Genomic DNA, 14275 nt, shown 5'->3' with positions numbered 1-14275 from the left:
TTTCTTGAGTGTTTGGGAGAACTTAAGGCTTTAAGAATTCTATTCATGTCATTGCCTAGAGAAGATTAGAGTGTGAGTATAGGTGGCATCTTTATCCTTGACATTTGTCCGATTTACTACTGTCTTTGCAAATGGTATTTTTTGAATAGTGTATTATTTTCTTTCTGTTTCTCTGTGTAGGATTCATGTATATTTTAGAATTCATAACATTGCTATTTGAAGGCTAAACTCAGTATTAAATTTATCACCTGTTATTCCAGCTTCTGTTAGTAGGTAAAAATTATATCATGAACTAGTTATGAGCTGCTTATAAAAAGATGGAGATTAATATATTGTCTAGTATTTTGAGCCTTCATGAGAAAGATATGAAACTTTATATATGATCATGAGTTGGGAGCTTTTTGGATTAAGTAAAACTACTGTAAAGCTTGTTAGGATGCTAAGGAAGTAGAAGGTGCAGTCTTTACGAGGTGAAAGGAAATCAATCAATCCAGGAGTTAGAAGAATAAATACAATTACACTGTATTCCCAAAGTAGTGTACAAACTTGCATAATATAACCAGTGGAGCCCTGAAAATTGGAGAAGTTTGTGGAGGAGGAGGCCTATTAAAGGACATAGATTTTGGGTTGGTAGAGAACATAATTAATAAGCTGAATTAAGGTATAGGTATCTGAGGTGGGGCAATAAGGAGACAAATGTAATTAGAATAGGGGTCATATTAAGGAATAGTGAAATACAGTTAACTGGGCTAAGGGGACAAGACAGAGGCAGGTTGAGAAATGTGTATATTAGACGTGGTAAGAACACTGCTGGGAGCAGGTTAGATTAAAAAGGAGAGAAACTGACCAGGAAGCTGTCATTAATTTGGGACCAAAGATGGGTGTTAAGAAAAATTGTGGGAGAAAATTGGGAAGTGGACTTGTTTACTGAATAGGAAAAAGAATGAATCAAGACAGGATTAAGAAAATAATGTTGATGGGCATAAGGAATTTAGGGAGAGCAAATGACTTGGGGGATGTTTAGAAAGAAAATGATTTTAGTTTTAGAATTGTTGAAAGAGATAATAGGGCACCTGAAGGGAATTGGCTTTGGTTACATGGAGAGATGAGACCAGAATGCACATAAAAAGTAAAAGTGGAGAGATGAGGAAGCCATCTTATTGATGGTCAAAGTTGAAACCTCAAAGTAGCTACATTTTTTAAAAGAATAAGGAAGCAGATGACGTGCTAAGAACATGGAAGATGGACTTAATGAAAGTTGTAAGAGGGAGAGGACAAAAGGGATGAGAAAAGTAGGAATGCAGTGTAATGAAAGCAAGGAAAGCTACTTTGAAAATTTGATGTTGCCGTTCTTATTCTCAGAAGTGAGTGTTAGGTAAGACCAGAAGGATGCCTAGGTAATCTTCAAGTTATGCTTTGAAGATTTAATGGTTGATAGGTTAAAAATGTCTACATGCTGAGGAAAATACCCTTGTCCTTCAAATTTATTGCCTTGCACTTGAGTTTAAGGATGATTTAGGATAGAGGAATTCAGCTAGTTATGCTCCAGTTTTTTCTCTCCTTTTGGATTATGAGGAAATCCAAGAACAAATAAATAATTGGGTAATATTTCTATTTTACTGTTTGACGTAGGACCTTTCTTTGAATTCTCAGTGACAGGTCACTGTCTTCTGATATCTCCCTTCAGCTAGCTTTTACTCTTCCTAATGATGAGTAGAAAGAAGTTTCTGATACCTAATCTTTCTTTTGAAATTGGGAGATAAAAATACCTTAGTAATGTTGATTTGAGTGAATTTAATGCTTTTTTTTTTTTTTCCTTCTGTGTGTTTACAGATGGGGCATGAATGGGTTTGGTTGGATTCTGAACAAGACTATCCCAATGACTCTGAGTTGAGCAACGACTGCAGGTCCCTCTTCAGCTCATGGGATTCCAGTCTGGATCTTGATGTGGGCAGCTGGAGGGAAACTGAGGAGCCAGGGGCTGAGGAACTAGAGGAAAGCAGCCCAGGGAGAGAAGCTAGTGAGCTGCTTGTGGGGGACGGAGGCAGTGAGGAGTCTCAGGAAGAGACAGAGCAAGTCAGCCGCCAGAACCTCCTCCACTTTCTCTCTGAGGTAATGGGGAGCCGTTATTTCCAAAGATGGAAGAGGCTTAACTTCCTAAAAGAATGCTTACCCATAAATATTTCTACCACTTTTAATATTGTTTACTAAAATATAAGGTACACATGGGCAGGAACTGTTCATTGCTGTGTCCCCAGGGCTTGGTGCTAATACAAAACATGCTCTAAATATGTATTTTTGGCTGAATGTTTTAAGATCCCAGTCACTGGGAGCCTGAGTCATAGGTAGTGGAATTTTTCTATTTTTCTTTTGAAATTTGTTTCCTTTTAATTTTATATTTCAAGTTCAAATTAACAGAAAATTTAAGAATAATTCAAATAATTTGCTGAGATATTCCAAATGGTAACCTGTGCTCTCACTCTCTTTTATCTATACTAAATTACTTTTTGAGCATATGTCAGGATATGTTTCTTAAAAATAACATTCTCAGGAGTTCCTGTTGTGGCTCAGTGGTTAACGAATCCGACTAGGAGCCATAAGGTTGCAGGTTTGATCCCTGGCCTTGCTCAGTGGGTTAAGGATCCAGTGTTGCCATGAGCTGTGGTGTAGGTTGCAGATGTGGCTGGAATCCCTTGTTGCTGTGGCTCTGGTGTAGGCTGGTGGCTACAGCTCCGATTTGACCCTTAGCCTGGGAACCTCCATATACCACGGGAGTGGCCGAGGAAACTGCAAAACAAAAAACCAAAACCCAAAACAACAACAACAACAAAAAAGAACATTCTCTCAATCAGAATTTTATTATTAAAATCAGGAGATTAATAATAATATTTCCAGGAGTTCCCATCATGGCTCAGTGGTTAACGAATCCGACTAGGAACCGTGAGGTTGCAGGGTTGATCCCTGGCCTTGCTCAGTGGGTTAACAATCCGGCGTTGCCGTGGGCTGTGGTGTAGGTTGCAGACATGGCTTGGATCCTGTGTTGCTGGGCTCTGGCGTAGGCTGGCTGCTACAGCTCCTATTGGACCTCCTAGCCTGGAAAGCTCCATATGCTGTGGGAGCCGCCCTAGAAAAGACAAAAAAGACAATAATAACAATAATTCCATATTATTAGTTGATAGACCTATTGAAATTTTATCTGTTGTCCCAATCTTATTTTATTTATTTATTTATTTATTTTTTTGACTCTTATCCTTTTAGGGCCACACCTGCGGCATATGGAACTTCCCAGACTAGGGGTCTAAGTCAGAGCTGTTGCTGCTGGCCTGTGTCAGAGCCACAGCAACTCGGGATCCGAGTCACATCTGCGACATACACCAAAGCTCATGGCAACGAGCAACACTGGATCCTTAACCCACTGAGCAAGGCCAGGGATCAACCCTGAAACCTCATGGTTCCTAGTCGGATTCCTTTCTGCTGCACCATAGTGGGAACTCCCCAGTCTTATTCTTTATAGTACAAGAAAGTTCCAGTTCAAACATTCCATTCCAGTGTCATGTCTCTTTAGTTTTCTTTAATCTGAAGGAGTTTCTTTTTGTTGTTGTTTTGTTTTATTTTGTTGGCTGCACCTGTGGCATGTGCAAGTTCCTAGGCCAGAGAACTTCCCGAGCCACACCAGTGACAATGCTAGATCTTTAACCCACTGAGCCACCGGGGAACTCCTGGAATTTCTATATGTAGGACTATTTTAGGAGTATCCTTGTAATTCCTTCTTTCAGAGTCATAGGAATTGACATTTGCCAAACTCCCCTTGAAGCTTATAATGTTAAGTCTTCCAGGAGTTCCCCCTGTGGCTCAGTGTATTAAGAACTCGACATAGTGTCTCTGAGGATACAGGTTTGATCCCTGGCCTCTCTCAGTGGGTTAAGTATCCTGTGTTGCTGAAAGCTGTGGTGTAGGTCACAGATAGAGCTTGGATTTGGCATTGCTGTGGCTAGGGCATAGGCCAGCAGCTGCAGCTCGAATTTGATCCCTAGCCTGGAAACTTCCATATGCCACAGGTGCAGCCCTAAAACTGCCAAAAAAAAAAAAAAACGAAAACACTTCCAGGAAGTATTTTGCATTGTCTTTATTTCCCTGGTTAAGGGCTAAGAACCAGAAATAAACAGATTGGACAGAGTTTATATTTATGTGGCAATTATACACATTCACAAGAACCTAGTCAAGATCAGCAAGAGTCCAGAGTTCCCATGTGGATCAGTGGGTTAAATATCTGATGTTGTCACTGCAGTGGCTTGGGTCACTGCCATGGCACAGGTTCAATCCCTGTCCCGGGAACTTGTGCATGCAGTGGGTGTAGCCAAAAAAAAAAAAAAAAAAAAAAAAAATCAGCAAGAATCCAGTTAAAATATTGCCAGTTTTGCTAATTCTATCTGCATTGTCTGAGGCAGACAAAATTTTTAGGAGTTTTTTAGATAATTACTACCAATTGATTATAGTTGACACTTGAGATGAAGAAATTGGAACATAAGGTTTTTTTCCCCCCGTTTTACTGCTGCAGGTGTGGCAAATGGAAGTTCCTGGGCTAGGGGTTGAATCAGAGCTGCAGCTGCTGGCCTACTTCACTGCCACAGCAACGCCAGATCTGAGCTGTGTCTGCCATCTATACCACAGCTCATGGCAACACCTGATCCTTAACCCACAGAGTGGGGCCATGCTTTGAACCCACATCCTGATGGATACTAGACAGGTTCATTTCTGCTGAGCCTCAACAGGAACTCTAGAACATAGGCTTTTTGAGGCAAGAATCATATCTATCTCATTTCCGGTTAGGTGCCTACTAGCTAGCTCCATGCCTCTGCATATAAGATACTTGATAAATTTTAAATGACTGAATGAATCAGTTACCTGATTTATCATCTCAGACTTAGTCACGGTGGCAATATAATGATGTGGCATTATTGATATGTAGATGATCATTTCCATTGGTGGTGTTATGCATCTAACAATAAACTATGATTGCAGGTAGCTTATTTAATGGAACCATTGTGCATTAGCAGCAAAGAATCACGTGAAGGCTGCTGCCCTCCATCTGGTACCAGACAGCCAGAGGCGAGGGAGTTTGAAGCTGCTGAAAGAGAAGGGGAGCCCTGTAGAGAGTCTAAGGAGCTTTCAGCCAAGGTAGAGCCTTTGGTAGCAGAAAAGTCATCACTGGGAGAAAATGAAAGGCCAGAGGTGGCTTCAGGTTCCGCAGATAATTGGGCACTTCAGGAACACCCCACAGACAGTGAAGAGGTAAGTGAATAACTTAAACCAGTTGTCTAATTGGTCCTCTTCACAGAAAGGCAGAACAAGGTGGTTAGAGCACAGAGGCTGACTCCAGAGAGTTCAGCCACCTGGGTCTAAATCCTTGTTTTAGCACTAATTATCTGTGTACGCTTAGGCATGTTAGTGAACATTTTAGAATCTCAGTTTTCTCTGTGCTCTACCATATTGGTATGCTGTGAGGTTTAAATGAGATAATTCATGTAAAGCACTTAACATAATGCCTGGCTCATAGTAAGCAATCAGTAAAATTTAGAATGCCATTATCATTAATATTATCTGAACAGCTAGACTAGGAGCCACAAGTAATAATGACAAGAGTTTTTTTGTGGGGTTTTTTTTGGCTGTGCCTGAAGCGTGTAAAAGTTCTCAGGGAGTTCCTGTTGTGGCGCAGTGGAAATGAATCCAGCTAGTATCCATGAAGATGCAGGTTCAATCCCTGGCCTTGCTTAGTAGGTTAGGGATCCGGTGTTGCTGTGAGCTGTGGGGTAGGTCACAGATGTGGCTTGAATCTTGTGTTGCTGTGGCTGTGGCATAGGCCAGCAACTGTAGCTCTGATTCGCCTCCTTGCCTGGCTGGGAACTTCCATATGGTGCGGGTGTGGCCCTAAAAAGCAAAAAAAAAAAAAAAAAAAAATTAATTTAAAGAGTAAAGGTTCGCAGGTCAGGGATCAAACCTGTGTCAACCACAGCAGTGACCCTAGCTGCTACAGTGACAACACCAGATCCTTAATCTGCTGCACCACAAGGGAACTCCTGATAATGACACTTTTAAAAGAAAGTGGCATCAGTCTATTAACTGAGTGTATTGCTTTTTCGATTTTGAGGTGAGGGCCGGGATACAAAGTTCTCTAAGAATTCATTGCCTTTGGTATAGTTAAGTCACCTTTCCCTTATTCTGTAATTATATATAATTGGCCTCTTCTTAAATGAGCTCAGCCTTCATTTATACCATGCAAGAAAAATGACGTTGAAGATAGGAAATCTCTTTCTAAACTTGACTTGTTTCCCGGCATTCCCAGGGAGTTGTTCAGCAAGAATCCAAAGGGGAGGATCAGGGTGAAGGGTATGTGTCAGAGATGGAAGACCAGCATTCTTTAGGTGACTGTGATGATGGCTTCAGCATCCAGGAGACTCCTCTGGTGGATATGCTTTTCAGCCATGCCACCTCCTCAAAGCTGTAAGTACAGATTTTTATCCAAGGTTGTCAGATTTCATGCTTTTACTTCTCTTTATGCCTATCTGAATTTGTTGCCATGAACATGGACTACTTTTGTAAATTGAGAAAAAGAATTAGAGTTGGAAAACACTAAAAATAGAATTAAATGTAGTTTTATTGTATAAATAGAAAGTCTACATGCTTTCATCTCGTAAAACAAGGCTGTTTCATCAACATTAAGAATCTCTTTCGGGGAGTTCCTACTGTGGCACAGTGGGTTAAGGATCTGACATTGCTGCAACTGTGGTATAAGTCACAGAGCAGTAGGTCACAGCTGTTCAGATTAGATCCCTGGCCCAGGAACTTCTATATGGCTATTAAAAAACAAAAACAAAACAAAAACAAAAACCCTCTTTCAGAAGTCCCCTGGTGGTTCAGTACGTTAAAGATCCACCACTGTCACTGCTGTAGTGAGAATTCAGTCTCAGGCCTGGGAACTTCCACATGCTGTGGGCAAGGCCAGAATTTCTTTTTTTGCATTTTACGGCTGCACCCGAGGCATATGGAGGTTCCCAGGCTAGGGGTCCAATCGGAGCTACAGCTGCCGGCCTACACCAGAGCCACAGCAAGGCAGGATCCGAGCTGTGTCTTCGACCTACACCACTGCTCACCACAACAAACACCTGATCCTCAATCCACTGAGCAAGACCAGTGATTGAACCCGAAACCTCATGGTTCCTAGTCAGATTCATTTCCACTGCGCCACGACAGGAACTCCCCCCAATTTTTTTCAAGACCAAATTGGTTTTGTTTGTTTGTTTGTTTGTTTGACTTTTTGCTATTTTTTGGGCCGCTCCTGAGGCATATGGAGGTTCCCAGGCTAGGGGTCAAATCAGAGCTGTAGCCTTTGTCCTATGCCAGAGGCACAGCAACTCGGGATCCGAGCCGCGTCTGCAACCTACACCATAGCTCACGGCAACGCCGGATCGTCAACCCACTGAGCAAGGGCAGGGACCGAACCCACAACCTCATGATTCCTAGTCAGATTCGTTAACCACTGTACCACGATGGGAACTCCCCAAATTGGTTTTTTTTTTTTTGCCTTTAGGGCCGCACCTGAGGCATGTGGAAGTTCCCAGACTAGGGGCTGAATTGGAGCCGCAGCGACCAGCCTACACCACAGCCACAGCAATGCTGATCCTTAACCCACTGAGCAGGGCCAGGATGGATGCTAGTCAGATTCGTTTCCTCTGAGCCATGACAGGAGCTCTCCTTAGATTTTTAAAAAATAAGTGAAAAATCAAAAAGAATCTCTTTCAGAGTTGCTGTGGCATCACTTGGATCCTGCATTGTTGTGGCTATGGTGTAGGCCAGCAGCTACAGCTCCGGTTCGACTCCTAGATGGAAAATTTCCATGTGTCACATGTGTAGACCTAAAAATAAAGAAATAAAGTCTCTTTCATAAGTAACCCTTCTCTCTGCTGTGTTTATTTAGGAAATATTGCTGAGTCAAGTTGTCACTCATGTCTAATATCATACAATCTATACTTTTTTTTTTTCTCTTTTTCTGCTGTGTTTACAGCATATGGAATTTCCCAGGCCAGGAATATAATCCAAGCCACAGCTGCAACCGGCTCCACAGCTGTGGCAACACCGGATCCTTAACCTGCTCTGCCATGGTGGGAACTCCCAAACTATACTCTTTAAAATACTAAAATATCAGAGTTCCCGTCGTGGCTCAGTGGTTAACGAATCCGACCAGGAACCATGAGGTTGCGGGTTCGGTTCCTGCCCTTGCTCAGTGGGTTAACGATCCGGCGTTGCCATGAGCTATGGTGTAGGATGCAGACACAGCTCGGATCCTGTGTTGCTGGGGCTCTGGTGTAGGCCGGTGGCTACAGCTCCGATTTGACCCCTAGCCTGGGAACCTCCATATGCCGCGGGAGCGGCCCAAGAAAAGGCAAAAAGACAAAAAAAAAAAACCAAAACTAAAATATCTATTAACTTGAAATTTAAAATTATTTTAAAGTTATTATCTCCCTTGTTTCTTTTTCAGAAGTTGTTTATATAGTTGTCTTTTTAAAAAAATACTAATTATGAGGCCAAAGGCACATTTTAGTTTTTTCCAGTAAGGTGAATTTCTTTTTAAATCAGCAAAACAAAGTCAGGAGTTACCGTCATGGCTCAGAAGTTAACAAACCCAGCTAGTATCCATGAGGACACGGGTTTGATCCCTGGCTTCACTCAGTGGGTTAAGGATCTGACACTGCCGTGAGCTGTGGTGTAGGTCGCAGATGAGGCTTGGATCCCATGTTGCTGTGGCTGTGGCCAGCAGCTATAGCTCCAGTTCAACCCCTGGCCTGGAACCTCCATATGCCACGGGTATGGCCCTAACAAGACAAAAAAAAAGTCGTTTTTGCTGTGGTAACAAATAAATCCTTTTCTGGGCCTGCTCTTATGTCTGTATATTGAGAGGAGATCATATGAACTGGTTTGTTTGTTTTTTTTTTCTTTGCTATATCACAGATCCTCTCACATCATCTGTGGGAAAACAAACTAATAATTAATTTAGCCTTCTTCTGTTTAAGGTGTACAACTGAACCATGCATATATATTTTTGTGAATAGCAGATTTCAAATTTTTGTTACACTAGTAGAATACAGCCTAAAACCCAGCTTGTTGAAGAAGTGCTTACTTTGCTTTTCTATAACTTCCTTTGTAAGTATGAACAGATGACATATGAAGACTATCCCCAAAACAGGAAATATCTAATCTGGGATGTTTTATCTCATGACATTTCAGCTTTTTTTTTTTTTTTTTTTTTTGTCTTTTTGCCTTTTCTAGGACTGTTCCCACGGCATATGGAGGTTCCCAGGCCAGGGGTCGAATTGGAGCTGTAGCCGCCAGCCTACGCCAGAGCCACAGCAACGCAGGATCCGAGCCGCATCTTCGACCTACACCACAGGTCATGGCAACACCAGATCCTTAACCCACTGAGTGAGGCCAGGGATTGAACTTGCAATCTCATGGTTCCTTGTCGGGTTCATTAACCACTGTGCCACGACGGGAACTCCCTGGAGTTGCTAAAATTGTATAAAGATAAAATAAGTTATGAGTTGTGCACAAATGGATGCACACAATATGGGTCATAAAGCAGAATGAGGATGTGAAATCTTAGGTGTGAAAAGAACCAATTTAGAGAGAACATTGCAGTGTAAAAAGCGGGAAGCGTAACGTGATGTTTGACTTTGGACTAAATAGAAAACTTGCCAACTGGAAAAATTACATAATGAAATAAAAAATCGAACAATTTCACAGTTTCATCTCTTAAGAAATACTAGGATGTTCCCCTAGTGGCTTGGCAGTAACAAACCCAACTAATAAGAGCACTCGGGTTCAATCCCTGGCCTTGCTCAGTGGTTTATGTATCTGGTGTTGCTGTGAGCTGCCATGTAGATTGCAGACAAGGCTCAGATCTGGTGTTGCTGTGGCTGTGGCCAGCAGCTGCAACTCCTATTCAACTATTCAACCCCTAGCCTGGGTACTTCCATATGCTGTGTGTACGGCCCTTAAAAAAAAAAAAAAAATACTAGGAGTTGCAATGTGGTGCAGTTGGTTCAGGACCCTGTCTTGTCTCTGTGGTGGCATAGCTTCAAGCCCTGGCCCAGGAATTTAAGTATGCTGTGGGTGTGGCCAAAAGAAAGAAACACTAAACAAATTAGGCAGTTTATCCCATAGAAGGAAGGGCCATGAGCAGAAATGAATTTTTCTTGGTGTTTTAAAGATTACTATACAGAAGAGAGTGAAAAGGAAAAATATTTAAATTGTATAGTATTCAGATGAAGTGTAAGAGAATCCCTTGGGATGTGAAACCGAGTATTTTTTTCCTCTGGAAATATGGAGAGATACTTCTTAAGGTGGCATATTTCTGCATAAAAACAGGACAAGATTTATTCATCAGCTTCTCATTTGAGCAGCTACTATGTGCCAGGAACTTGGCAGAGATCAGTAAACAATGACTACTTTAATAAACTGGTTCTTTCGTAGAGTCACAGAGGCTGAAGAGCAAATTAGCAAGATTCTAAAAGACCCAGGCAGTGGCCAGTTTGTAGTATACTTTATAAGCATGTAACCACTTCATTTGGTAATACAGTCAATAAGAGAATATAGAGAGAGTCTGAGGTCCCTTATGGAAGCATTAAATATGTTTTCATTCCTGTGGTGTTATATCCTTCAGGATGTTAACTAGGAATACTGTTTGTTGAGGAAACCTCATTACCCATCTAGGGAACAGAGTACCATTTGTGAAGTTACTGCTTACTCTCTGTCCTATTTTATCCTATAGGTCTGATCTAGGCCATGGTGACCCTGTTCAGGATCACCTGCTATTTAAGAAGACTCTCCTGCCAGTCTGGAAGATGATTGCCAGTCACAGGTAGGACTCCAAGCCACTCCTGGCATTCATAGCCACTCATCTCATTCAGAGTGACTTTCCAGAGTTTCTTCATCCTCTCTGAGTTTGTCCCTTAACAGGTTCAGCAGTCCATTTCTGAAGCCTGTGTCAGAAAGGCAGGCCCCAGGATATAAAGATGTGGTGAAAAGGTCAGTGGAAAAGGGGTCAAGAAAGGTTGGTTGCTTTTATATCTGTCTTTTCATGCTTTATTTCCCATCTAGTAGAGCCTTTCTTTCTTTCTTTCTTTCTTTCTTAATGGCCACACCCTTGGCAATATGGACATTCCCAGGCTAGGGGTTTAATCAGAGCTGCAGCTGCCAGCCTACACCATAGCCACAGCAATGCCAGATCCAAGCTGCGTCTGTGACCTATACCACAGCTCACAGCAGTGCCAAATCATTAACCCACTGAGTGAGGCCAGGGATTGAACTTGCAACCTTATGGTTACTGGTTGCATTTGTTTGCGCTGTGCCACAACGAGAACTCTGCATTCGGTAGTTTTTGACACTGTTATTTGGAGCAAAACTTTAAAAGGAGCACTGTATTCATTAAGGCATTTAGGTAATCCAGATGGGTTTTACAAACATTGATTGATTGTAGTATTTTGGATTTTTATAGCATAGTTCATCTAAAATGCTGTCATAAACCAGTGTGTTAATAGTGAATAAAAGATCGGAAAAGCACCTTTGGAGACAGACTTTTTAATTCTGTAGGTGAGGAGACAAAGAGTCAGAGGTGGTCATGACTTGTTCGTGAATAGCAGAGCCAGAACTAAACCCCAGAGTCTTACCTCCCAGCTCAGTCCTCTTTCTGTACTGCTCCGCCTTCTCTTATATACCCACTCTTTGTATCCCATTATATTATTATTTATCTTAACATTTACTTGATTCTCACTCTTTGCATCTCCGTGAAAGAAGAAAAAACTCTGAGCTTTTGATTGTACTGTAAAAGAAGTTGATTACCTAATTTATAATAACTACACATTGTAAATAATCAGTCATTAGCCGCCATACAACAAAGTGATCATTGGAGCTCTTTACAGCTTTGATACCTCCAGTCGCACAGCGTAGTGGCTGGGCCTGTGGGCTCTGGAGTCAGGTTGCTTCTGAATTGGAATCCAACCTGTGTGACTGTGACCAAGTATCTAACGTCTTTAGGTCTCAGCTTCTTCATTGCCAGTTGTGATAATGGTACCTGCCATAAGGTACCTAGCGTAGCATTTGGCTTATTGTAAGCAGTTATGTGTAGCTGCTATTGCTATTTTACTATTTGATGGGGATTGTTATCTTTACAACTGATTTCATTAAGATTTGTTCTCCAAGAGAGCATGTTAGGTCACCACTCGTTCCACATGAAGGTTTGATTTCCTCTGGTTTTTCTTGACCACCTGTAGACCCATGGACTTAACTAGCCTGAAAAGGAATCTGTCTAAGGGACGGATTCGCACCATGGCTCAGTTCCAGCGGGACCTGATGCTGATGTTCCAAAATGCTGTGATGTACAATGACTCTGATCATCATGTGTACCATATGGCTGTGGAGATGCAGCGAGAAGTCTTGGAGCAGATTCAGGTACTATAGGTAGAGAGCTGTAAGACAAGGAAGTGTAGTCTTTGGAATCTGATTTTAGAAGGTCTGTGAGAATGAGGGTGATATTGAAGTGACCTTGTGTTCCCAGATTTTATGTTTAGAAGCGATTGACATTGTACCTGCTGATTTGGAAAACTCTGAGCCTCTGTAGGACTAGCGTTAATAGTGAAGTAAAGTAATCTGGGAGGGCAGGCAGTACTGAGGAGCTCTTAAGAGAGTTGGGGATAGAAAAGTAATGGGAACATCTGCTTCTAGAGCCTCGAGTCAGAGGGATAAACACGCAAACCAGAGGCTGGAGTCACTGTCCATTTTTTGGTTGCTATACCTATTGGTGTTAATATATGTTTGGGAGTTCCCATCGTGGCGCAGTGGTTAACGAATCCGACTAGGAACCATGAGGTTGCGGGTTTGGTCCCTGCCCTTGCTCAGTGGGTTAACGATCCGGCGTTGCCGTGAGCTGTGGTGTAGGTTGCAGATGCGGCTCGGATCCCGCGTTGCTGTGGCTCTGGCGTAGGCCAGTGGCTACAGCTCCAATTCGACCCCTAGCCTGGGAGCCTCCATATGCCACGGGAGCGGCCCAAAGAAATAGCAAAAAGACAAAAAAAAAAAAAAAAATATATATATATATATATATATATGTTTGCATTGTCCCATCTGTAGGAGGTAAGACATTATAGCCAGAAGAAGACATTTGCAGGTTTCTTTTCTGGGCAGCATCTTACTTTAAAAAAGTCAGATCTCTGCAGAGAAAGAAATAAAATTATATTCAAACTTCCATAAAGATTCATAGCTTGCTGTCTCCCTTGACCCTGTAGGTGCTGAGTATTTGGTTAGACCAAAGAAGAGACTTAAATAGTCTGGAATGAGAACCAACCAACCCTGTGGATGATGGAAAACCTACTTTGTTAACTTGGAGTTGCTACCTTGAACTTTTCTGCCTTTTGGACCTCTGATTGAGACTCGGACCTAGAGAAGATCTCAGTACTAGTTTACCACTTCACTGTTGTCTTTTCTAATAAGCATAATGCATTAACTCACAACCAAAGAGTCAAAGGTGCCTGTGTACATAATATAAGGAAAACAGGGAAGCTGAGATTTGGGGTTGCCATAAATGTTGCCCACATCTTTGTTCTATAGGCTTAATTTAGAGGTAAATAGATTAAGCCTTTTATTACTGCTCTTTAAATAAATGTTATTCGCAAGCCAAAGATTGCTTTTCAATGATTATAGAAGTTGAGAATAGAGGGGATAGCACAATCTGGTGAAATAGGGAAGGTGTTTGATATGGGTTTTCTTACATACGCTATCCAAAAGCGGCTGGGGTAAGGTGAAGGAAGCGTGTCAATGATTTGTTTCATCATTTATAAAGTAAACGTAATTGAAGCATCCTTCAAATGGCTAAGAGGATGAAATAAAATAAGATAGGTGGAAAATGTTAGAAAATGTCTATTGCTTTAAAATTAGCAAGAGGAATCAAAACGCCAGTGGCTGCTTCCCTTTCTTGACGGAAAGGAACTGGTCAGAGGCTGTGACGCGTTCTGCTGGGATTGGCCCTCTGCAGCCACCATCCCGTAACTGGGTTTCCGGTCTCCTAGCAACAAGCTCTGGTGACGCTAGAAGAGTCCGGGCAAAGGTGAGTGCCTTGATGAGTATGGTGGGTCGGATTTGAAAGGAATTTGCGGGTGCAGTCCGCGGGGCTCAGGGCACCTAGGGATTCTGCTTTGCAATCGGGCCTGATTACGTGTGTAGTCAT

At 42.0% G+C, this 14275-nt stretch overlaps 2 protein-coding genes across 5 annotated transcripts in view; both read left to right on the top strand.

Moving 5' to 3' along the window:
- Positions 28 to 12513, top strand: LOC110255186 (bromodomain-containing protein 8-like). Its single transcript, XM_021085160.1, has 6 exons — positions 28 to 2112; positions 5023 to 5292; positions 6344 to 6501; positions 10826 to 10915; positions 11014 to 11181; positions 12327 to 12513. Exons 1-6 carry the CDS (start codon positions 1798 to 1800, stop codon positions 12511 to 12513), a joined length of 1188 nt encoding a protein of 395 aa, XP_020940819.1. The 5' UTR covers positions 28 to 1797.
- The window catches only part of NME5 (NME/NM23 family member 5), a 35785-nt gene continuing 34921 nt past the window's right edge, over positions 13412 to 14275 (top strand). For all 4 annotated transcript variants that reach the window (XM_021084837.1, XM_021084836.1, XM_013995158.2 and 1 more), the window contains exon 1: positions 13412 to 14155. In XM_021084837.1, coding sequence (XP_020940496.1) covers positions 13955 to 14155 — 201 coding nt within the window. In that variant the 5' untranslated portion in view covers positions 13412 to 13954. The remainder of the gene's footprint in view (positions 14156 to 14275) is intronic.

The sequence above is a fragment of the Sus scrofa genome, chromosome 2 (genome assembly GCF_000003025.6).
Source record: "Sus scrofa isolate TJ Tabasco breed Duroc chromosome 2, Sscrofa11.1, whole genome shotgun sequence".
In the NCBI taxonomy this organism is placed as follows: Eukaryota; Metazoa; Chordata; class Mammalia; order Artiodactyla; family Suidae; genus Sus; species Sus scrofa.
This window is presented reverse-complemented; position numbering and strand designations above follow the sequence as displayed.

Coding starts and splice junctions, on each gene's coding strand:
- LOC110255186 (XM_021085160.1), top strand. CDS start 1,798: ATGCTTTTTTTTTTTTTTCCTTCTGTGTGTTTACAGATGGGGCATGAA. Junction 2,113..5,022: donor TCCTCCACTTTCTCTCTGAG/GTAATGGGGAGC, acceptor CTATGATTGCAG/GTAGCTTATTTAATGGAACC. Junction 11,182..12,326: donor TTTCTTTCTTTCTTTCTTTC/TTTCTTAATGGC, acceptor GACCACCTGTAG/ACCCATGGACTTAACTAGCC.